The 22369-nt window shown below is 50.2% G+C and overlaps 1 protein-coding gene across 1 annotated transcript in view; it reads right to left on the reverse strand.

Annotated features, from left to right (window-relative positions):
- The window catches only part of Anxa6 (annexin A6), a 49821-nt gene that overhangs the window by 14308 nt on the left and 13144 nt on the right, over positions 1 to 22369 (reverse strand). Inside the window, 14 exon segments of the mRNA XM_028880033.2 lie at positions 1234 to 1315; positions 3249 to 3327; positions 4595 to 4653; positions 5888 to 6010; positions 7563 to 7621; positions 9075 to 9170; positions 9529 to 9622; positions 10300 to 10356; positions 11198 to 11277; positions 12455 to 12511; positions 12514 to 12544; positions 14464 to 14577; positions 15018 to 15112; positions 17377 to 17467. Of these exon segments, the coding sequence (XP_028735866.1) occupies positions 1234 to 1315; positions 3249 to 3327; positions 4595 to 4653; positions 5888 to 6010; positions 7563 to 7621; positions 9075 to 9170; positions 9529 to 9622; positions 10300 to 10356; positions 11198 to 11277; positions 12455 to 12511; positions 12514 to 12544; positions 14464 to 14577; positions 15018 to 15112; positions 17377 to 17467 (1117 nt within the window).

The raw sequence follows: 22369 nt of genomic DNA on the forward strand, positions 1-22369 counted from the left end.
CTCAGAGGAGGTTCTGTGGCTCAGCTTCCCCAACATCCCCCCACTGATAGTTCCCATCAATCTTTGTCAGGGTAAAGGCCTGGGTTGGTGGCCATATGCTCCTGGCCCCTGTGGGCTCCTGGCCCCTGTGGGCTTGTGGCCCCATGCTCCTTGCTTTCTTCTGACATGCCACCGGATGAGATAAAACTATAACCAGGAGGGGTGGCGGGCACTGCGTGATGAGCACCTGGTTGGCAGTTGGGGTGGCAAGCCATGGGTTGGGTATCAGAGCCTCTGAGTTCTAACCTTGGCTCTAGCAATGGCTGCCTACCTTGGGAAGGTCCCTTTCTCTTTCTGGGACTCATTTTCCACATCTCTAACATGAACAGGGTCGAGTAACCACTAAGGGACCCTTCCAACCCTGTGATCTCAGCACAATTAGTGACTGTATTTCCTTTGTCTTCAACTCCCTGACAGTGGCTCCCAGGGAGTCCCTCTCAGCATAGCAGGTTGGCTGAGGGCATTGGGGTACCGCCTCCTGCCTGTCACATGAGCGCCACCAACCTCGGGTCTGACACAGGGATCTAATTTTCAGAGCATTTCCCCCGCCCTTCCCCTGTAGTCTCCCAGTCATTGAGATGCTAGATTACTCTCATGAGAAGAATTCACTGAGACCCAGGAGGTGCAAGACCCCTTGGGAGTTGCTGCTGGGCATATGAGAGGAGGAAAGACAACAGAAACCAAGTCCCCATTCTCCTTCCCAGCAAGGGCTTTCCAAGCACAGGCCCAGCTGGGAGCAGGCTGCTGACAAGTCATGCCGTGGCTTTTCCCACAGTCAGCCAATGCCGCCTGGAGGAGCCAACAATTGGGGTGCTGTCACCCCAGCACTGGGGCTCTGGGTTCTTAGGTCAATGGACCTCATTTTACACACTGGGAAAGTGAGACCCAGAACTGTTTAGGGACTTATCCAGAGTCCTACAAAGTCAACACCTGAAGCTTGAGTACGTTCCTCTACACCAAGCTCCTGCTCAGAAGCTGGGGGTCAGACACTCAGGTGTCCAGGAAAGACTCCGATGAAGTTCATTCCAAACCCTCTCCTATCTTTCCTTCCACTGAGGTGGAGGGAGCCCCCACAGACTCCTCCTCATCCTGCAGAGCCTGGCTAGAGGCTTCATCCCTCCCCTTGTCTAGTCCCTTACTGCCGAGCCCGCCAGACCACTGCCTAGGGGTCTTCTCTGGTCCTTGTCACCTTACCGATTCCCTTCATGGCTTTCCGCAGGGCCTTGGCGTCAGCATCGGGGTTGAAATCATTGGCTGCACACACGGTACCCCTCAGCTGTGAGAAGAGGGATGGGGTTCAGCACGTGTGTGGAGGCCCCTGGAGAACCAGGTCCAGAGAGGAGCATGCAGAGCGGCAGGGGCCGTCCAGGCTGAGTCCCAAGCCAAGCAGCCTGGGGGGAGGAGGCACAGCACACAAAGCCACTCAGGGCTGAGAGAGCAGAGTCTCAGGCCTGGGGACAGCTGAGTGCTGGAGAGGGAAGGGGCAGCTCCTGCAATTGGACGTGGTTTAGTTCCAGCTCCAGAGACTGAACGTGCCCCCCCCCCCGGCCCCTCAGCATCCCACCCACCCTGCCCCGGTGCCCTGATGCCAAGTGTAGCCACGGCTCCTTGGTAAGGAGGCCAAAAGACTCAGAAGCAGAATAGTTTGCAAAATTTAGTCATTACTCAATAGCATTCCCATATTTGCTATGTCTTAATATTTCTTTTTTTATTTTGCTTCAGTGGTTTTGGGTTTTATTGTTTTTTTTTTTTTTTTTTTTTTTTTTTTTGTGTAGAGACAGTGTCTCACTATGTAGCTTTGCCTGGTCTAGAACTCCCTAAAGAGCTCAGGATGGCCTCAAACTCAGAGAGCTGCCTGCCTCTGCCTCTCTGAATGCTGGAATTAGAGTAGGCACCATCACACCTGATCTTTGCTTAAGCAGCTTTATTTAGAATAATTCGGGGGCGGGGTGCTTGACATACCAAGCAACTTCTCAGCCCGGACAGATCCATCTTCAAGTATATTTAAATAGACCAGGCTGGTCTTGAACTTACAGAGATCTGTCTCTGCCTTCTGAGTACTGGGTTTAAAGGCATGCACCACCATGCCTAAACTTTTGTATATACTTTTTATATCCTCTTGTGTGCTAACAAGTGCCTGACATGTAACAGACACTTAAAAAAATACTTAACAAATTAATAAATAGGTGAAAAAATATTTTTCAATGGTAGCAATGAAACGGAAAGCCCCGTGCTTGCTAGGCAAACACTCCTGAGCTCTATCCCCAGTTTTGAGATAAAAATAATTTTATACTTTATATATACTATCACAAACTAGAAAGAATGTATCCCATGTCATTAACAGAGGATCACCCATAAGAATAAATGTAATGCCTGCCCCCACTCAGGTTAAAGGTCACCAAAGTTAAGACGCTATTGCTTGCCAAGACCACAGAACTTGAGGCCGGCTCCCTTGACTCTCTGTGTAAAAGGGCAGCCACCCTGCAGAGCACCAATGTGGCACCAAGCCGATTTCTCTTTACTTATCAGAGAGGCTGGTGGAACTGAAAAGGAGTAGGCTCTCTTTGAGAGGCTGGGTGTTACTTAATGCCCTGGGAGGCACCTCCATCTGCCAGGCCAAGCTCCTTCCTTGTATGACCTGAGATCTCCTGCAGTGCTAGTGTTTGCCTTCAAATTTAGGGGAGAGTAGAGTTCAAGGGCCTTTAGGCCACCAGGACTGCATGTATAAGGCCCTACTTTGAAAGGTTCAGGCATAGAGGCCACGAGGAGGGTGAGGACCCGACAGTGTCTAGATTGGTTTGCCAGGAGCCTCTGTGAAATCTTTCATCCTGTCCTTCGTGGCCCCCCAGGTGTGAGGGTGCTCAGGAGTACATCCCTGACCCCTGTAGGAATATACCCAGGAGCACCCTCTCCTCTCCTGGGGGCAGCCAAGTATGCAAAGCCCAGCTACCAGGTCCAGGATGCAGAGGCCCCCAAGGAACCAACCTAGTCAGTCTCACTAGAGGAAGCCCTGTTAGTAGAGAGCAGGCAGAACACTTCCCCGGGCTGTTAGAACCAAGGCAAGGACCTGGAAGCTTCAGAAGTAAGACGCCTCAGCTCAGGTTGGCCGCCAGGGGGCAGCCGAGGGCCAACCAGCTCAGCGGGAAAGGTGCAAGCAGAAGAGGAAGCCAGTGATGAAGAGGCCAAGCAGGAGGTGGGGAGGGTCTGACCTCGACTCGGGCCACTGCACTAAGTTCCCACATCTGATAGGCCACCTGTGCTGCCTCCGGGAAGAACTGGCCAGCCGCACTGGAATGGAGGGGTTCGGGAGAGGATGGGAGGGAATGTCATCAGGGGCGACCCCCCACGCTTCTAGCACACTCTTCTGCCCAGCACGCACACACAGTCAACACACACACAAGTACAACCAACACAGGGTGAGACACTCACACACATTCTAACACAAGGACACACAGGAACTCTTGGTGAAACCACAAATGTACACCCCAACACATGTATCCTAACACACACACACACACACACACACACACACACACACACACACACACACACACCTCTAACACCAACGCAGACCTCTCGGGCTTTATTTCTTCTCCAGCCTGAGCTCATCAGAGGAGCCTCTAGTCCAGAGACTCTCCTGCCCTCTCTTGAGCTCCTTCTAACCTGTGCAGTGGGGCTTTCCTCAGCAGCCTCGGTGGTCCCAGGCCCAGGTAGGACAGTCCCTCAATCTCATCTTTCTTCCTTATAGTCCTTTGGTGACTTCTGTCCAAATCCCCTCTCACATAAGCCAAGGGCCCGATATGGCTGTATCATTCCCATATCTCTTTTTGCAAGGAACCTGGACATGTGAGGGGCCAGTGTGTGTGGCACGGGACTTGTGGCCTTGTGGCCTGAGTGTAATCAATAGGAAGCTCTCGTGTCCCTTCCTTAACTGGCCATTGAACCCTGGAGAAGGAAGTCAAAGCACCCACGATCCCCTTGGTATAAATATCGTCATGTCATGACACAGTCACCTAGTTTAATATTCCAGGAAGGGCCCTTCAGCCCGCCTGCCTCCTCAACTCTTTCCCCAGCTTTCCACAGAATGCATTGGCGGTCACAGGAAGAAGCCAGGCCAGTCCTCATCACCAGGCCTTCTGAGAGGCAGCTTCTCAAAGCTCTCTCCTCCTGGCTCCTCCTCCTTTCACTTTTTGAGACAAGGTCTCACTATGCAATCCTGACTGGCCTGGAATTTGCTACATAGACCAGGCTGGACTCAGAGAAATCTGTCTACCTCTGGTGTGTGCCACCATGCCCAGCTTAAACCCCTGAATTCTAATCCCTGGTCCAGACGACAGACTGACTTCCAAGTTCACTCAGCAGAGATCCGCGTACAGTAGACCACACTTGTGCAGACACTCAGACCCCAAGACAGCAGAGATTGGAATGCTGAAGGCCACTTTCCTCCTCGTTTGGCATTCCAGCCTCAGAGGAGATCCAGGCTCATGCATCCGTGGGGGATGGTCCCCAGAAGTGCCAGGCCATCCTTCCGTCCTGGGGTCCGGGACCCACTTACTCATCATCTCCTCCACATAGCTTGAGTAGAGCCTTCTTGTATTCACCAGAGGTATCATTCTGGGGAGAGAGGAAAGGTGACCTCAAACACAGCCCTGGCTCTTTCTTGGACAAGAAGAGGGGGAGGGGCAGAACGCTCACACCAGCCCTGCCTCTCCTCCCGCCTGCAGTGGCTGAGGCCACCGAACAGTGCAGTGCCAGTCACTATCCAGTCATCAGCTCTCTGGGAAAGACAGGAAGGAGCGAGTCTCTGGAGTATGCCATTTGCCACATTTCCTGAGGTACGAATACTTCCGGTAATAATGACTCACTGACATGTTGACTTCACTAATCATGGAATTCTGAGAGACTTGCTGTCCTCCCATGGCCCTGGCATTCCACTGTCCCTGGTGCATCACATCCAAGGGAAACATTTCAAGCAAGTACAGTTCCATGAACAAACCCATGGGAAAATGCTCAAAGTCAAGCAAATACGATGATGTAGATGACTTAGTCCTTGAGGCTTTGGAATGGACCTCAAAATATTAACGGCTATGTGAAGTTCTAGGGTAGAGGCCCTGTGCGACAGTATCTTTGCTTATTCTGGACTCTGCCAGACTTATTTCCCCATGGAATGTCCAGGGCATGACACCCATAAAAATCCTCTTTAGACACCATTTATGAGTACAAATTGGATCTTTTCCCCTGTCGGCCTATAAAACCTTGGCAAGGGCTCATGGGATGGCCACCCCTGAGATAGTACTAATTACCCAGCAGGCTCTAGGGTTCTCTAATTAGTGCTCACTTGTGTTCTTCAGTGAACTTCTCTGCAGAGACTGTGGACACCCACTGCCCTTGGGACAGCATCCTGGTCCTTAAATCTCTTTGCAAGCCCTGCACGATCCAGTCATGCCTTACTTTTTAAAGTTTTATTTATCTTTACTTATATGTATGAGTGTTTGCCTGCATGTACGCATGTGCACCACATGTGCCTGTAGAGGCCAGAAGAGGGCATTGGATCCCCTAGAACTACAATTATAGATAGTTGTGACCCCTCAGGTGGGTGCTGGGAACCGAACCTGGCTGCAGGAACAGCCAGTGCTCTTAATAGCCCAGCCATCTCTCCAGCCTCCGCACCTTCTTTCAAGTTGTTCCTGCTACCAGCTCCCCTGGGGCTTCAACTTCCTCAAAAAATGCCCTAAAGCAAGAGTTCTTGGAAGGCTCAAGACCTGCATGCTCCTGTGTAAAGGTTTCCAAGATCTTGGTGGTGGTGGGAACCCTCTGCTCTTCTCCTCACCCCCGAAAGCCCGCTCACCTTGATCATGCTGTACAGCGACTTCTCATACTTGGTCCGGAAGATCTCCCGAATGTCAAGCATGTCCAGCTCGCTCCTGGAGACCATGATGCGGATCAGGGTGTTGTCTCGAGTCCCCAGGCCCTGGAGGACATGAGGGACAGTGCTCACGGGGAATGTCTGACCATCCGCTCTGCACTTTTGGAGTAGCCGAGAAGGGCTGGGACAGCGCATGCTCCTGGATCTCTCATAGCAAATGTTCATTTACTCTAATGTGCCAAGGAAATGTCACAGGTTTCGGTGTCATATGAGAGAAAGATTGGGAAATGCTGTCCTTTGGAACATGCCTAGAGGGAAACCAGCTGCCTGGTCACAATGATCAGCATTGTGATTGTGGAGAGATTACTGACAGAAACCAAAGTGTTTTCTTTTTCTTTAAAAAATATTTTTTATTTATTTATTCTATTTACAGTGTTCTGCCTGGATTGCCTGTGCACCAGAAGAGGGCGCCAGATCTCATTACAGATGGTTGTGAGCCACCATATGGTTGCTGGGAATTGAACTCAGGACCTCTAGAAGAGCAGTCAGTGCTCTTAACCACTGAGCCACCTCTCCAGCCCCACCAAAGTGTTTTCTAAAATGGTCTGATACACGTAGGAATATTCTGATTTGTTACTTATTTTTTTAGTTTAAAACTTTTCAAAGATACTTTGATTTTTATCTCTGTATCTATTTGTATACATGCCATATGTGTGTAGGTGACTGAAGAGGAAAGGGCATGAGATCAGGTTAGAGTTACAGGCAGCTGTGAACTGTTGGATATAGGCTCTAAGAACTGAACTCAGGTCCTCCGGGAGAGTAGCAAGTGCCCCAACCCCTGTGCCATATCTCCAACTCATAAAACTTTTAAAAATAACATTTATTTATTTGTGTGGGTGGATACGCACACGCCATGGAGTGTGTGTGGAAGTCAGAGGACAACCTTTGGCAAACTGTTCTCGCCTTCCACCATGATGTCTCCAAGGACTGAACTAAAGTACCTGCCAGCCTGACTTTGTGCTTTTGTGACCAGGTTCAGGATGACCTTGAACTACTAATCCACAGCCTCACCATGCCAAGCTGTGAGATTGTAAGTATGAACCACTTTGCTCCGCTTTAATTCCTTTTTTTTTGGGGGGGGGGCAGGGTTTCTCTGTGTGGCCTTGAACTTGTCCTGGAACTTGCTCTGTAGCCCAGGCTGGCACTGAACTCAGAGATCCACCTGCCTCTGCCTCCCGAGTGCTGGGACTGAAGGCGCGTGTCACCGCTGCTGGCTCAGCCAGCGCTCTTAACCACTGTGGAAGGCACCACTTCCTACACAAGTGATCCTGGGCTATATAAGAAAGCTAGCTGAACATGAACCTGAGTGTGTCAGCAAGCGGGCCCTCCGTGATTTCTACTTCAGTTCCGCCCTACTTTCCTCCATGATGGACGGTGTCCTAGAAGTATGAGCCAATACATCCTTTCCTCCCCTAAGTTGATTTTGGTCAGAATCTTTTTTTTTTTTTTTCTCCCCACCCCTGGTCACAGTATTCTATCACACAACAGGCTCTTTTAGGCACTGGACACCAAGGATTTGGTAAAATCCCAGCAGTCTTGAGGGTGCAGGGAGAGGCTTCCCTCCCCCAACCTCATTTCCACTAACCCCACTACATACCTTCATGGCCTTGAATAGCCTTTCAGCGAAATATTCTGGGGTACTGCGGATGCATTTCACTGGAAAGGAGGGAAAAGGGAGATGAGGATTAGTTATCTCCATTGCCTCGGAAAAGGGAAGGCACCTATGGGGGCTCACTCCCTTCCCCCTCCCTCCTCCCTCCCTCTCCTCCATTTCTAGCCTTGGGTGTGCTGGGAAGTGACTGAGACAGAGTCCACATCCTTTCATTACTTTTTACTTTGAGACGGTCTCTGCTAAATTGCCCAGGCTAGCCTCACATTTATTCTTGTAGCCCAGGCAGGCCTTAAACTTGCAGTCTGGCTGCCTCAGGCGTCCCTAGTGATGGGATTGCATATGGTGCTACCAGTTGTTCCTAACTTTTGGGGGCCACCAAGTTCAAAGGCAGGAGGAGTCCTGGCTTCTGACTGTCCTCAGCCTCAGAGTACCTCCAGCTTTAAACACAAGGGAAGCGTGTTTGCCTGTGTGTGTGTAAGTATGTGTGTGTGTGTGTGTGTGTGTTTGTGTTTGTGGTTGGTTGGGAGTGATGCACACCATAATCCCAGCCCTCTAGAGACGGAGGGAAAAGGGTCAGAAATTCAAGGTCATCTTGGCTACACAGTGAGTTAAGGCCTGCCTCAAAAATTAAACAAACAAACAAATTAATTAATTAATTAATTAATTAATTAAGTCAAAAGAAAGAAGAGGGCTGGAGAGATGGCTCAGTGGTTAAGAGCACTGGCTGCCCTTCCAGAGAACCCAGGTTCAATTCCCAGCACCCACGTGGCAGCTCACAACTGTCTGTAACCCAAGTTCCAGCAGATCTGACATCTTCATACAGACATACATGCAGGCTGAACACCAATGCACATAAATTAAAGAAAAAAAAACATAAAGAAAGGAAAAGAAAAGAAAGCAAGAAACGAGGCTGGGCATGCAGCTCAGTGGTAGAGGGAGTCCTTGCCTTGTACACACAAAGTCCCCAGCGCCAACAAAGTCAAGCATGGTGGCGTGTGTGCACATGCAGAGGCGGAAGTAGGTGGTCCAGAGTCAGCCTCAGCGGACCTCATAATTCAAGGCCAACCTGGGCCAAATGAGACCGTGTCTCATAAACAAAAACCAACTAACTTGTGGCCTGTCTATGCCGACTCTTAAAATACCAGACTGGTGAAGAACTCAGTAAATCCAGCCATCCCCCCTCACCTTCATTTAATCACTGAGGAAACCAAGGTCCGGCTAGGCTAGGTGACTTGCCCCAGCTGAGCGGGATACCTAATACAGCGTGGTGCCTGGCGAGCAGATTCTCCCAGTCTAAGGTGGATGTTTTCTACCCTCATCACACAGGACACCAGTGTCCAAGGCTGAGTTCCTTCCCATCCCCAGCCTCAGCCATGCTGCTCAATCAATCCTCTACTTCCTGCTTTCTCTAACTCCACCCCATGGGAATCCCTTTCCTTCCTGTCCCCTTACTTCTGGGATGACATCCCAGACTCCTTTGCGGCCCCCAGTACATACCCACGGCCAACATCAGCTTCTCAAAGTCTCCAGACAGCTCCCCTCGGATACTGGCTTCAATGGGCTTCCCTGTGGTCTTCAGATACTCATCAAACACTGAGGGAGATGACAGACAGACAGACAGACATGACATCTAACTGTTGCCATAGCAACAACAAAAGACCAGAGACTTTCGAAGGGGATGACATAATAGCCAATAATCAAATGTTGGCTGGAGGCAGGGGCTGGCATTTGGTGCGGTGGCTGGGGGGTGACACAGTTGTGTCTTATTTGCTGTCCAGGACTCTTGAGACAGGGCTGTCCTGGCAAGGACTCTGGTAAGGAAGGACACAGCCACAGCAGGGCTAGTATTTGGTTGAGATGAAGTGGCTCCCCTGCTCCATCAGTAGAAAAGGGAAAGAGAAAGGGGTTCTCGGTGTCCCTCTTGGAGGAGCTGCGGTTTTCGGGAACTCACCCAATCGGAGGTGCTGTTTGCTGCGGTTTCCCAAGATATAAATGAACTGGGCCTCGTCCGTTCCCCATTTCAGTTCCCCCGCCTCGTACAGGTCCTGAGAAGGAAGAAGTGGGGTGAGATGTAAAGGAAAGAACAAACCTGGGGAGACGGGACACCCTCTGAGCAGCTACCTGATCCGGAACGCAGCAGTTACCGGTGACCTCTTGACCTTTGCTCACCCCCCTCTTTCTGTGGACGCTCCCACTCAACCTTTACTGCCCAGGCTGGACATCCTCCCTTCTTCCAAAAATACCCCCGTGGTCTGTTAGATGAATGCTTTCCTTCTCTCCCTTTCCAAAGCTCCCATAGTTTCCTCTCTCTGTGTGTGGCTGGGTGGGTGGGCATGGGTGGTAGAGGGGTGTCAGAGGGTCAACCTCGGGTTTTGTTCCTCAGGAACTGTCCACCTTGTTTGCTTGATATTTTTTTTTTATTTTTTATTTTTTTTTGGTTTTTCTGAGGTGATGTCTTCAGCTTTCTACGTGGGTGCTGGGGATCAAATGCAGGTTACCATTTTCCTCCAACACACCTGCTGACTTCACACAATACATGCTACCTCTGAAAGAAACCCTACCTCTCTTTTCCTGGTGAAATTCTATAAAAACCACACTGTGATTCAGGGATTTTTGGTGCTCGATACAAGACTTCACCCCCACCCCACCTCAAAGCCTCTGACCTTTCCCCTCCCACAAGGCTCCTGGCAGAGCCATAGAGACCTCCATCAGTATCACTTACCTGGACATCCTGTTGGACCAAGTCCTCGCTCACAACATCATCATTCTCCCGGGTTCCCTGGATGGAGAGACAAGGGAGTGTGTGTTTCCAGTGTATGGAGCCAGGGGGAGGCCCATGAGAGAGACTGAGCAGGAGAAATGCCCAGTGTCTATTTTGTAGAGAGTTGTAGGGAGCCTCTCCCTGACCAAACAGGAGTCTTGGGAAAGACTGAAGTCCTTCTGGTACCTCCATCCCAGGGCGGCAGACAAAAGCCCTGTACTTTGAAGACAGAGCTCTAGAGGGCAAGGCCACAGGTCTTGGCACTCTCCAGGTCATGTCATGACAATAATGCCCAAGGGGTAAAGGGTGGTCCAGGGTCTAACTATGTAGCCTTGGCTGACCCAGAACTTACTACGTAGACCAGGTTGGCCTAGAACTTACACTGATCCTTCTGCCTCTACCTCTTGAGCATTGGAATCTTAGACATATAATCATGTCCAGCCTAGAACTGCACATTTGTGTGCTAAAACTAGGGCCTCCCATCCCCCTAACCCAAGAATTTACCCATGAGGATTTGGGACTTGTATTCTAAGGTCTGAAATCCCAGAAGGGAGTTCAAGGTACATGAGGAGGGGAAGGAGGCTGTGAATGAGGCATCTGGGTCTCCATAGGGCATAAGCCTGTGTAAAGCATGGCGTTGGGACAAGGGTAGACCAACAGACTGAGCCTAGGCTTCAGAGTGGCCTCTCTGGCTCCAGAGGATAAAACAAATGGGAATGGGCAGTGAAGGAGGCCGGCCTAGAGGAGGCCCTCACACCCTGCAGTCCTCCAGGGCCACTTGTTTGAGAAGCAGTGAAAGGACCCTGTGGCTCGCATGGGAGAGCTGTAGAAAGGGGCATATGTCTGCACACAGACCCACCTGGAGCAGCACCACCAGCATCTTCTGGAAGTGGCCAGAAGTGTCTCCAATGATGTCTGACTCCAGATCTCGCTCATAGGCTGTGGAAGGAACACAGGGGCTCTAGTCTCATCCCCCACCCCAAGCCTCTAGGATCCAGAACAGAGGTCATTTGCTTGCCCCACCCCGTATGATTAGCTATTGTTATAAACCCCAATCCAATCTGCATGGCAGCCCTGACAAGTGTCTCTTCACAGCTGCTAGCACCAGGACACAATGAAGTGGATTCTTCCTACTTCTGTCCCCTTGTACCATCCCACTGGATCATCATCCTCACCTGGACAGAGGGTTCTTCCACCCACAGTGATGAGGCAGCTGTCATAAAGTTCATATCCGATTGCAACACCCCTGACCTGTCACTGGACTCTGAGTAAAATGTCAGTGCTCTTTTGGTTACAAAGTCCTAACTCACCCTCTACCTCTTCAGCCTCATCTGGTTCACCTAACTCACTTCTGCAGAGGGGTCTATGTACTGCTGTTCCCTTCTCCATACAACAAGCACCTCACTTCCTCCTAAGACAGGTTTTCTGACATTGGTCCTCTCTTAGGAATGTCTGGTTCTTGTTGTTTCCTTCATAAAATCTGACCACTGTCTGTCATTATTATTTTTCTCTGAGACTCATTGTTATTTCACGAGGCTACAAGTTCCAGCTATTAGAGACTACACTGCTTTTATCTACCACCATCTCCTGAGAACCTGAACACTGTCTGGCACAGAACAGGTACTTACTGCATGGATGGACAGAAAGATGGTGGATAGATAGAGGGATATATATGGGTGGGAAGATGGATATGGATGAGTAAATGGATAGATGAGTGGGAGGATAGATGGTTTGATGAGTGTATGGACAGGAAGATAGATGGGTGTTAGATGCATGGATAAATGGTGTATAGATGGGTGGGTAGATGATGGGTAGAAGGATGGGTAGGTGGTAAATGGATGGGAAGATAGATGGATGAACAGTAGATGGATGGGTTGATGGATGTGTGGGTGGATGGCGAATGGATGGATGAGTGAGTGGATGGATGATGGGTGGATGTATGAGAGGACAGACGGATGTTGGATGGATGGATGGTATGTGGATGGGTAGTGTGATGATGGCTAGAAGGATGAGGGATGGATAGATGGGTAGAGAGATGGATGGTCAGAGGGAAGGTGGGTGGTTAGTTTCAGTGTCCCCACCCTTGCAGTCTGAGTGTCCTTCCCGCCCATCTCACCGTCTTTGTACGCAGCCACTAGCTGGTGCATCTGCTCATTGGTCCGGGAGGCCAAATCTCAATGAGGCACTTCTCATCTGTGCCAATGCCCTGCAGGAGAGAAGGAACATGTGGGGCAGAGCAGAATGGGAAGCCCTTAGCCACAAGGGGACCCTGGGGCAGCCTGAGCTGTGACACCTCCTGTAGTCATGGTGTCTTTGGTTCAGCTCTCAGGCATCATTTGGGAGATGCCACCCTAAGACTCAAGGCATGGGTTCTAGTCCCACGTGTACAGCAGCTGTCTTGACTTCTCACTAAGAAATGCAATCTTGGGATTAAGGATGTGGCTCAGTTGGTATAGTTCTTACCCAGCATGCAATAAGGTCCCGGGTTTGACCCAGTGCTGCATAATAGGCACAGAACTCTAGTCCCAGTATTTAGGAGACAGAGGTAGAAGGCTTAGGAGTTTAAGGCCAGCCTGGGCTACATGATACCCTGACTCAGTAAATAAATAAAAATTGGAAAACCAACACAATCTTGCATTTTTTTCCTTCTAGAATCACCACCGAAAGCAAGATGGGGCACTGGCAACTTTGCTAGAATAGTAAAAGTTTACTGCAGAGATCACACCAGGGTTGACATTCCTGCACAAATCCTCACAGCCTGATGGGAAATAGAGCCTCAATGTGTATTGCCAGAGTCCTGTCTGTAGAGTACATGGTGTTCATTAAGTCGGACTGAGTGATCTTTGAATGGATTCTCCAAGTTACCCACCCAATGGAGGAAGCATGCCAGCACTTTGTACATAAAGTGAACATTTATAAAACCTTCAACAACAACAACAATGACTTCATCTTTCTGGCCATAATTTTCTCACCCATACAATGGGAAAGCTCTTTGTTGAGCTGCCAAATTCTAAGGCTGACCAAGAAAGCAATACATTCTCGCATGGCCAAGTGTATCCACTCATGAATTGAATCTATGTGTGGGAACTCAATGATGGCAGAGGTCATAGACTTTATAAACTTTAAAGTGCCAGGTATAATCAAGGACTTTGTGTACATTTTTCAGGATGCTATGGATGGAACCAGCCCAGAGCTTCAAAGCAGGCACTCTACCACTGAGTCATACACCCTAAATCGGGGGCTTTGTGTGTGTGTGTACACATGCAAGTATATGCATGCAGAGGTCAGAGGTCAACTTCAGGTGTCTTCTTTACCATTCTCCACTTTAGTTTTTTTCAAACAGGATCTCTTACTAAACCTAGAACTTGCTGTTCTGGCTAGGCTGACTAACCACTAGGCTCTGGTGATCTCTGTTCCCACTCTCTACAAGGTAGGGGTTACAGGTGCCTGGCTTTTATGGAGAATTTGAAGTCAGGTCTTCATGCTTGCAAGAGCCAACATTTACCCACTGAGCCATCTTCCCAACGCCCCACTCCCCTCTCCCCCTTTTTGGTCTTTTCTGTAACCGAGGCTATGGTCTCAAACTTACCATCCTCCTGCCTCCACTCCCCAGTGCTGTGACTGCTAGCCTGCACTACCACGCCTAATCAAGGGCCTTTGGCCCCTCTTCCTAGAGGGCATCCCTCTGCTTTAAACAGGTTAAGTCTTGCTGAAACCTGGACACACACACAGCCCCCAGCCTGGAATGTCCCCTGCACTCCTATCCACCAGAGCCTCTGCAGGCTTTTGGGCTCAACTTGGTCCTCTTAGACCCAGTGCCTTGCAATAATTAGTTTTCATTGTGTCCTTGAACTTCTAGTGTACTGGACAGCATTTGTCTCCATGTCTCCACCTTCTCAGGACTATAACCCCTGGCACGGGGATCAGAACAAAGGCCCCATTTTACAGGGTCTGCTTTTCCCTAACATCTGTCCACATCTGTCAGGCTGCAGAAGACTAGGAAACCCATCTGGGACAGGCTGCCTCTTAAAGCAGGACACATGGGCTGGGTGGGCTTGTGGCAGAGCCCAGAACTTATCACCCCTGTCTGCACCCCCAGTGCACACTCGGACCCATGCTTCTTACCGAGATGGCGTCTTTAATCTCTTTGGCATCACAATAGGCAAGCGGCCTCATCAGGTTCACAATCAGCCGCTCGAACTTCCCGGTCAACTCATACTTCAAGTCGGCAATGAGGTCCTGGGGGTGGAGGAGCACCGTGGTAGGAATGGGTGATAAGTGAATGCTTTCTGTGCCTGGTCCAAGGCCTTGCTGAATCCAGCTCTCGGGAGGGGACACCACCATCGCCCCTTACAGAAGATTCTAGAGACTTCAGGCCACTGCCCCAAGTCATGTAGCTAGCAAGTGGGCTACGCAGGTTCAACATGCCCTCAACATCCTCCCCCTCCACTGTCTGTCTTTTCTACGATCCGGGAGTGTAGAGAGTGGCTATGGCCTAACACCTGCAGTGCCCAGCCCAGGGTACTCAGATGACGCGAGAGACCGAAGGACAAGTAAGAGCAGGGTGGGAAGAGCCAGCATGCAGGCAGAGTGGAGAGGAATGCCAGGAAAGGATCCTGAATGACAAGACAGGAAGTGAAGGTCCCCTTCTCCCTTGGCCTTCTAGCCGCCATGTTTACCTTGCCATAGAGGGATTTGTAACTCTGGCAGATCTCCTGTCTCTGCTTGTTGCTGCGGGAGGTGATCAGCTCCAGTATGGACTCTTTGTCACTGCCTAGAAGAGTTGAGGGCACTTGTTGTTAGTGACTAAACAAGACAGGGCCTTCAGGCTCAGACTCCCGTGCTAACTTCAAGCGCTTTCAAAACGTCCTTTTACCAAAAACAAACAAAAAAACCCAAAAAATGTCCTTTCGACTGTTTGCACCGAAGGCTTCATGATTCGAGGGAAGCATGCCCAGAGGCATTTATGTCACTTTAAAGTGAGCATGCTTGGGACTGTACCCCTAACCCGAGGGCGCGCTCACTCCCATGGCTGTGTGAATCTGTACAGGCCTGCATTAAAATGCCCATGCTTGGTTTGTTCAGCGAGAACGCTGCCTTGAAAATGACTGCCGGCCTCCCCACCTGCCGCAGGGAATCTTCCTTCACCAATCTCTACTGTGCATATTTCGACTTGCTCGGCAAGATGCAAGCCTAGTGTATTTGGTTACACTGTCACCATGCCCAGCCTGCCTCCAGGAAGCCCTCCAGGGCTGCTTCCTTTATCAAGCAGAGGCCTTGCAGCTCCTGCAGGTTATCAGCAGAAATCTTCTGCTCTCAACAAGAAGGCGGCAGCATTGGTTCTCAACCTGTGGGTCACCCCTCAAATCAGCTATCCTGAGTATAAGATATTTCGATTACAATTCAAAACAGTTGCTGGGCAGTGGTGGTGCACACCTTTAATCCCAGCAAGTGGGAGGCAGAGGCAGGCGGATCTCTGTGAGTTCAAGGCCAGCCTGGTCTATAGAGCGAGTTCCAGGACAGGCTCCAAGGCTATACAGAGAAATTCTGTCTCAAAAAACAAACAAACATGGCTGGAGAGATGGCCCATCAGTTAAGAGCACTGGCTGCTCTTCCAGAGGACCCGGGTTCAATTCCTAGCACCCACATGGCAGCTCACGACTGTCTTTAATTCCAGTTCCAGAGGATCTGACACCTTCACACCAATGCACATAAAATAAAGTTTAAAAAATATTAAAAACAACAACAACAACAACAAAAACCAACCAACCAAATACACAAACACAAAAAAAACCCAAAAAATTTTTAACAGTAGAAAATTAGTTATGAAGTAGCAACAAAATTATTTTATGTATTAAAGGGTCACAACATCAGGAAAGTTGAGAGCCACTGGTCTAAAGGGACCTAAGTCCCCACAGAGAAGAGTCATTGCATTCACAACACCTGAGCTCAGAGGGTCCCTGACTGAGCTCTCTGTGGCACAGATACAGGAAGTGGGCACAGAGACAGGTGAGGACTTTGACAAGGCTTCACGATGCACTTGACTTAGAAAAACCCAGATGTCCTAACAGCTTATGTTCTGCCAACTGCAGACAAGCAAAGGTGTCGATAAGCACAAATTCAGGTCAGTGGTCACCCTGAAGAAAGGCAGGGAGTCACCAGGAGCGTGCCAACTCAAGGTTCCCAGCTATACTAACCAGGTCCATTCCTTAAACTCAGTTCTGTGGGTAAGGCTTCAGTATTCTTTATCTTTATCTCTTTAGTGGTTACACACACACACACACACACACACACACACACACACACTTTTTTTTTTGGTTTGACACATTTTATTGTAAATTTATAAAATATGAAAAGAGGCAAAAAAATTCAATTAAATAAGCTCAGAAGCAGAGCCCTTGTCTGGCCTGCATGAGATCCTGGGTCCAATCCCTAGCAACAGGAACAAAACAAAACAAAACAAAACCACATTGCGACATTCCAGGCTCCTCCCCCACCAACAGCTATTTGGTGGATCCATTTCCAGGCAAAGGAGACATTCTCTCAAGGATGGAGAAAAAAGGCTCCTAAGACTTGGAAGCTCATGAAATTTACAAGGCTCAGCAGAAGTTCAGGGACCTTAGCAGATTCAGAAAGCCCAGACTGAGACATGGACCATAAGGCTCCAAGATTCTGAAAGCAGTAACAATGGCTGGAGAGAGGCAAGCTTCTCTGGTGGAGCTGTCTGCAGGGAGACAGGCGTTACTAAGGACGCAGCTTTCCAGTGAGTGGGGTTTTCAGTCATGTGGCTGTTTTGGGGGTCACCTATGCTCCTGTAAGTAACCCCAATAAACTCACTGGTTTATCAAACTAGATGAGTGGAATGGTGTCTTTGGTTTGTTGTTAGTGCCCTAACTGGGTAAAGTCTGTTCATCTTTCTCTAGGAAAAGTCACAGAATACCACAAATGACTTGAGGGTAGGCCACATGTTGGGGGGACTGGCTAGCTCCCATGCACCCTCCTCCCCATAGGACCCACTCTTGGGGGGTCGACACCCACCGAAGCCCTTCATGGCTGTGTACAAAGCCTCGGCATCCTGATTTGGATCAAAGTCTGGGAAGTCATGGACGGAGCCTCGGTACATCGCACCCTGTGGAGAGAGAAGCAGAGGGTGAGTTCCGACCTTGGGCCTGGACCCAGGACAGACCGTTAGTTCTGGTTCAGGCTGAGCTCTGTTCCCCAGAGGAAAAAAAAAAAGGTTTGAGGTCACCTGGGAAGGGTGTGGCTGACTCTTCAGAACTATCAGATGCAGCCTGCTCAAAGGACAGTGCCTTTCCTCCAAGGGAGGGTGGCTTGGCCAAGGCTTCCCACCCTTCATCACTTGGCACCACCAGGAGAGGTTCAAGTGTGGCTGAGTGGCGGGCTGGAAATGAGCCCTGTGAGTGACAAGAGCCCCACCTGCGGGGTGTGTGTGTGTGTGTGTGTGTGTGTGTGTAGCTGGAGGTCAGAGGTCAATCACAGGTGTTGTTTCTCAGGTGTCACCCCCCCCCCTTATTTTTGTTTGTTTTGAGATAGGGTCTCACTATGTGGGCATTTTTCACAGCATTTTTACAGTTTACCAAGCTTCTTATCTCCACTATCACAGATATATTAGCCACTGCAGGAGTGTTGAAGGTCTACAACCAAACCATGAGAAGGAACCCCACAAACCCTAGCCCCTCTTCCCGGCTCCCCTCAGCTGCCAGCTCTTCACAGGGACCCAGAGCTGCTCTCAAATTCAATACCAAGATGAGCATTGGTCCTGGGGGCCCAGTAAACTGAGCTGTGCAGCGGCATCTGAGGATAAGCTGGCAGGGTCCCTGCAGGCCAGAAGGGAAGGCAGAGAGCCAGGAGACCTCAGACATCAGATCAAAAGCTGAATGCACAATGGTCTGCTTCACGGAGGAGTCAGATGTGGGTCAGCCATACAGTATGGAGAAGTATGGGGTCTGAGGGAACCACCGGGCAAATCCAGGACACCAGGGGCGGTCACTGGGCAGGCACACAGCACATAATCCGTGCCAGGCCCTGGGCCAAGGGCTAAGGATTCAGAAAAACCAAAGATCTCATTTTGTTGAGCCCCTCGCCCAGTGGCAGAGATGAGCTGTAAATGGTTGTAGTAAACACCCAAGGAGAAAGGTAAGTTACAGAACAACAGCTAAGCCCAACACTAGTTCCAAAAGGAGACCAGAAAAAGTTCTGTAGATGGAGGAGCAGCAGGAGGCCGGAGAGCGCAGTGGGAGACCAAGGAGCCCACAGATTATGCCTCCAAGGAGTGAGACACAGACAGGCAAAACGGGAGTCCTGTCATGGTCCGGTGTCCCCTGGTGGCTCTACCACAGAATCCAGCCAGACATCTGTCTGTCCTCTGCCTTCGGTCACTGAGCTGACTCTCGAGAGGCATGCATGTGTGGGTGCAGGGCGGCTATTTAAAGTTCTCAAAGGGCGGGTGGCCAGAAAGGGACACAGCCTTCTTCCCGCCATTCGTGAATCCCCTGCAACCTGATCTCAGCCCTGGGCAAAGAAGGAGAAAACAGGCCAGACAGCAGACAGGCGCATGCTGGCCCTACCTCCTGCCTAGACTCCCTCCGCCCTCTTCAGCCCTTCTGAGGCCTGCCACATTTGCATTTGCACAGTGCCACCCTGGAGAGTCTGATCCAGGGACCTGGGGTCCAGTGTCAGGCCTGACCAGAAGAGGCCCTCAAATCCCTGTTATCGGAAAAATGACAGCGTCCAGCTGGATTTTTACCTCCTAACCATTTGGTGTTTCTCTCTGTATATCCTAGTCTAGCAATGTCAAAAAAGAATGACCATCAGCTTTTAGGGTGGAGAAAAAGGGGGCAGAGGGGACCAGGATGTCTGCTTTGCAAAGGGCCTTAAAGACTTTTAGTCTAACCTTCTTCTTGATCCTTTTGGGTTGTTCGTTAGTTTGTTTGACATGAGGTCTCATGTAGCCAAGGCTGGTCTTGAACTCACTATGTAGCCAAGGCTGACCTTGAACTCCTGATGCACCTGCCTCTGCCACCTGAGTGCTGGGATTACATGTGAGTGACACCACTCAGCTCTTTGACTCTTGACTCCACAAGGACAGGAACCGTCAGGAATGGGACATGACTGCATAGAATAGTGGATCCCCACATCTAGCACAGGCTTAGCAATGGAGACCAGAGAGGCTTGCTAAATGTAACTGAGTTGAATGAAGGAACGAAGAGGTTCTCTTCTGAGGTGAAGAATGCTAAAGAGGGAGACAGGTGGAGTGTGGGGTAAGGGTGTGGGGAGGAAAGCAGTTGGACTCCTTAGCATGGATTCCTAGCCCCATGGCTCAGCATTGGAGATGCTGGGACCAGCACTGGAATGTCCAACTTTGAAATAGCTTTCTGGGAGCCGGGTCCTCTTGGGGTCTGTCTATCCGGGACAGCCAGCTGCTGCCATGACTCATGATATTTTCCTCTCCTCCTGCCTGAGCCCACATGTCTATCATCTCTCTAGATCCAATCTCCTTGCCACTGGTCCTGGGGCTCACTTAGAGAAAAAAGGCAATGCACCTTCAAATTTCAAAGACCCAAAATAGAGAGGACAAGTGACATGTGACCAGCCAGCATGTCAGAGGCCTGACTGGGAAGGGGAAAGATGGCTCCTTCTAGCACACCCAGCTTTCACCCTCCCTGCCAGATGCCAGGATAGTGTGGCGGGTCATAAGGGAAGGACTGACCATCACATAGCCTAGGGCTTCTTCCTCAGCTAATGACACCCACCTGCCTCTCCTTGAAGACAAACATGGAGTTACTGTACTGCACTGTCTGCCTCCCCTGCTGGGATGGCAGCTTCTGGAGACCTGTTTCCTCTCTGTGCCAGGGTGACCCACTTTCAAGCTATAAACAGGCATCAGTGCCCCATCATGCCTAGACCCCAACACACAGATTCTCATTTCCAAGGAAACCAGAGCCACCCACTCATCCATTTGTTATTCATCCACCTATCTACCCACCAATCCACCATTTGCCCATTTATGCTACAGTCTATCTTTCCATGCATTTAACTGTCTGTTTATTTGTCCATACATCTATCAATCTGTCCATCTGCCATTCCATCTACCTACCAAGATACCCATCTATCTTCATGCCCATCCACCCATCCACCTAACTATCCATCCATCCATCCCAACTATCCATCCATCCATCCATCCATCCATCCATCCATCCATCCATCTCTCAGTGAGAACCTACTTTGTGCTAAGCCCAGGAACCTGTAAGAACTCACAGCTGGCAGGGAACCACATGGTAGATGCAGCCACAATCCAGTCAGCTAAGAGTAGCACAGGGCTGGAGCAGAAACCCTGTGAAGGCCGGAACTGCATCTATCTTGCTCACTGAGGTATCCCAGCCCCCAGTACAGGACCTAGGACATCTAGGCACACCTTGGTATTTGCTTCAGAAATAGACGAGTGAATTACTGAGAATACATCCTGAGCAGATTAGAGCTGACTTCCTGGAGATGATGTCTGAGTTCCTGTGAGTTCTACGGGATGAGGAACAGCGGCCCTCCACCCTGGGGAGAGAGGCTGTGGAAATTACCGCACAGAGGAGACCTGGCAGAGGCCTGGGAGACAGTGAGAACATTGGGGAAGGGAACCCCAGGTTACAGTGCTTAGGAGCCGATGCCCAGAGTCTGTCAACTCGTGTGGGGTACAATGAGCCTGAAGCAGGAGATGGGGTTGCCGTGTCAGGGAGAGTCTGCAGTCCTGTTGGCTGCCCTGGGCATGCCACCTCAGTCAGGGCCTAGGCAAAGCAAGGCTCCTGCACCTGGTATTGCTGTCTCTGCTCATTCAACAGAGATGCTCTTCATGATACTGTTTCTAGGGTTTTGCATTTTTTTTTTCCAGGAAGCTTAACCGTGTAACCCATCTTCTGTGTAGGTTAAAAGCAGTCAAGCAGCAGCAGCCATTTCAAACTTTCTCAAGGTCAATAGCAGGGATGCCTTAGCTTCTTTTCTGTCACTGTGATAAAATACCCTGAACAGAAGCTACTTAAGGGAGAAGGGGCTTATTTTGGTGCAGTCCATCATGATGGAGAAGCTGGGGTAGCAGCTGGCCATGCTCCTTACACTGTCGAGAAGCAGAGAACAATAAATGCTTGTGCTTAGCTCATTTTCTCCTTTTCATACAGTCTAGGACCCCAGCCTAGGGAATGGTGCTACCCATAGTGGGTAAGTCTTCCTACCTCAATGAACTTAATTAGGGTAACCCTCCAGAGCTGGGCACGGTGGCATACCCCCTTAATCCCAGCACTCGGGAGGCAAAGGCAAGCAGACCTCTGTCTGTCCAAGGCTAGCCTGGTCTAAACAGCGAGTTCAGGCCAGCCAGGGCTACATAGCAAGACTCTCAATTAAAAAGGGGGAGGCAGAGAGAGAATCCTTCCCTAAGCATGCCAAGAGGACCATTTCCCTAGGTGGATCTAGAGCACATAAAGCTGACAACTGAGATGAATCATTACAGGGGATGTGTTAGAGGCAGTAAGTGCCAGGATAGATTCTGAGATGGTTCCCAAAAGCTCACAGTCACATACCCAAGGTCTCTATGATCATAGGATTGAAAGCCGCCTAGAGGGGCTGAGTGGAGACAAGAGGCCAATGGCCCGCACAGGCTTGGCCAATGTATTCACGGAAAGACATACCAAATGGGGATCTAGCTCAGCCTCCCATGCTGCTCTGCACAGTGACAGAGAAGTCTTTTCAGTGCTTGCCTGCTAGCCCCATGTTCCAAGATGTCACACGGTCATGGGTACAGCAAGCAGAGTGGACCTTAGCTCTGGCTGCTAACATAAAGGTATAGAAACATCCCCTCAAACCATCTAGGCCTAGCCCCCACAGGCCATGACTTGCCCCGTTGTGGAAGTTTATATTCCTAAATGCCACGTGTGCAGCGGCCCAGGCCACCTGTCATCAGCCTGTCCCACCCCGTGCAGACAGGACTCTGGATGCAGATACCCAGGGTGGAGGGAGTGGGGAGAATGCT

Source organism: Peromyscus leucopus, chromosome 8b (genome assembly GCF_004664715.2).
Source record: "Peromyscus leucopus breed LL Stock chromosome 8b, UCI_PerLeu_2.1, whole genome shotgun sequence".
NCBI lineage: Eukaryota > Metazoa > Chordata > Mammalia > Rodentia > Cricetidae > Peromyscus > Peromyscus leucopus.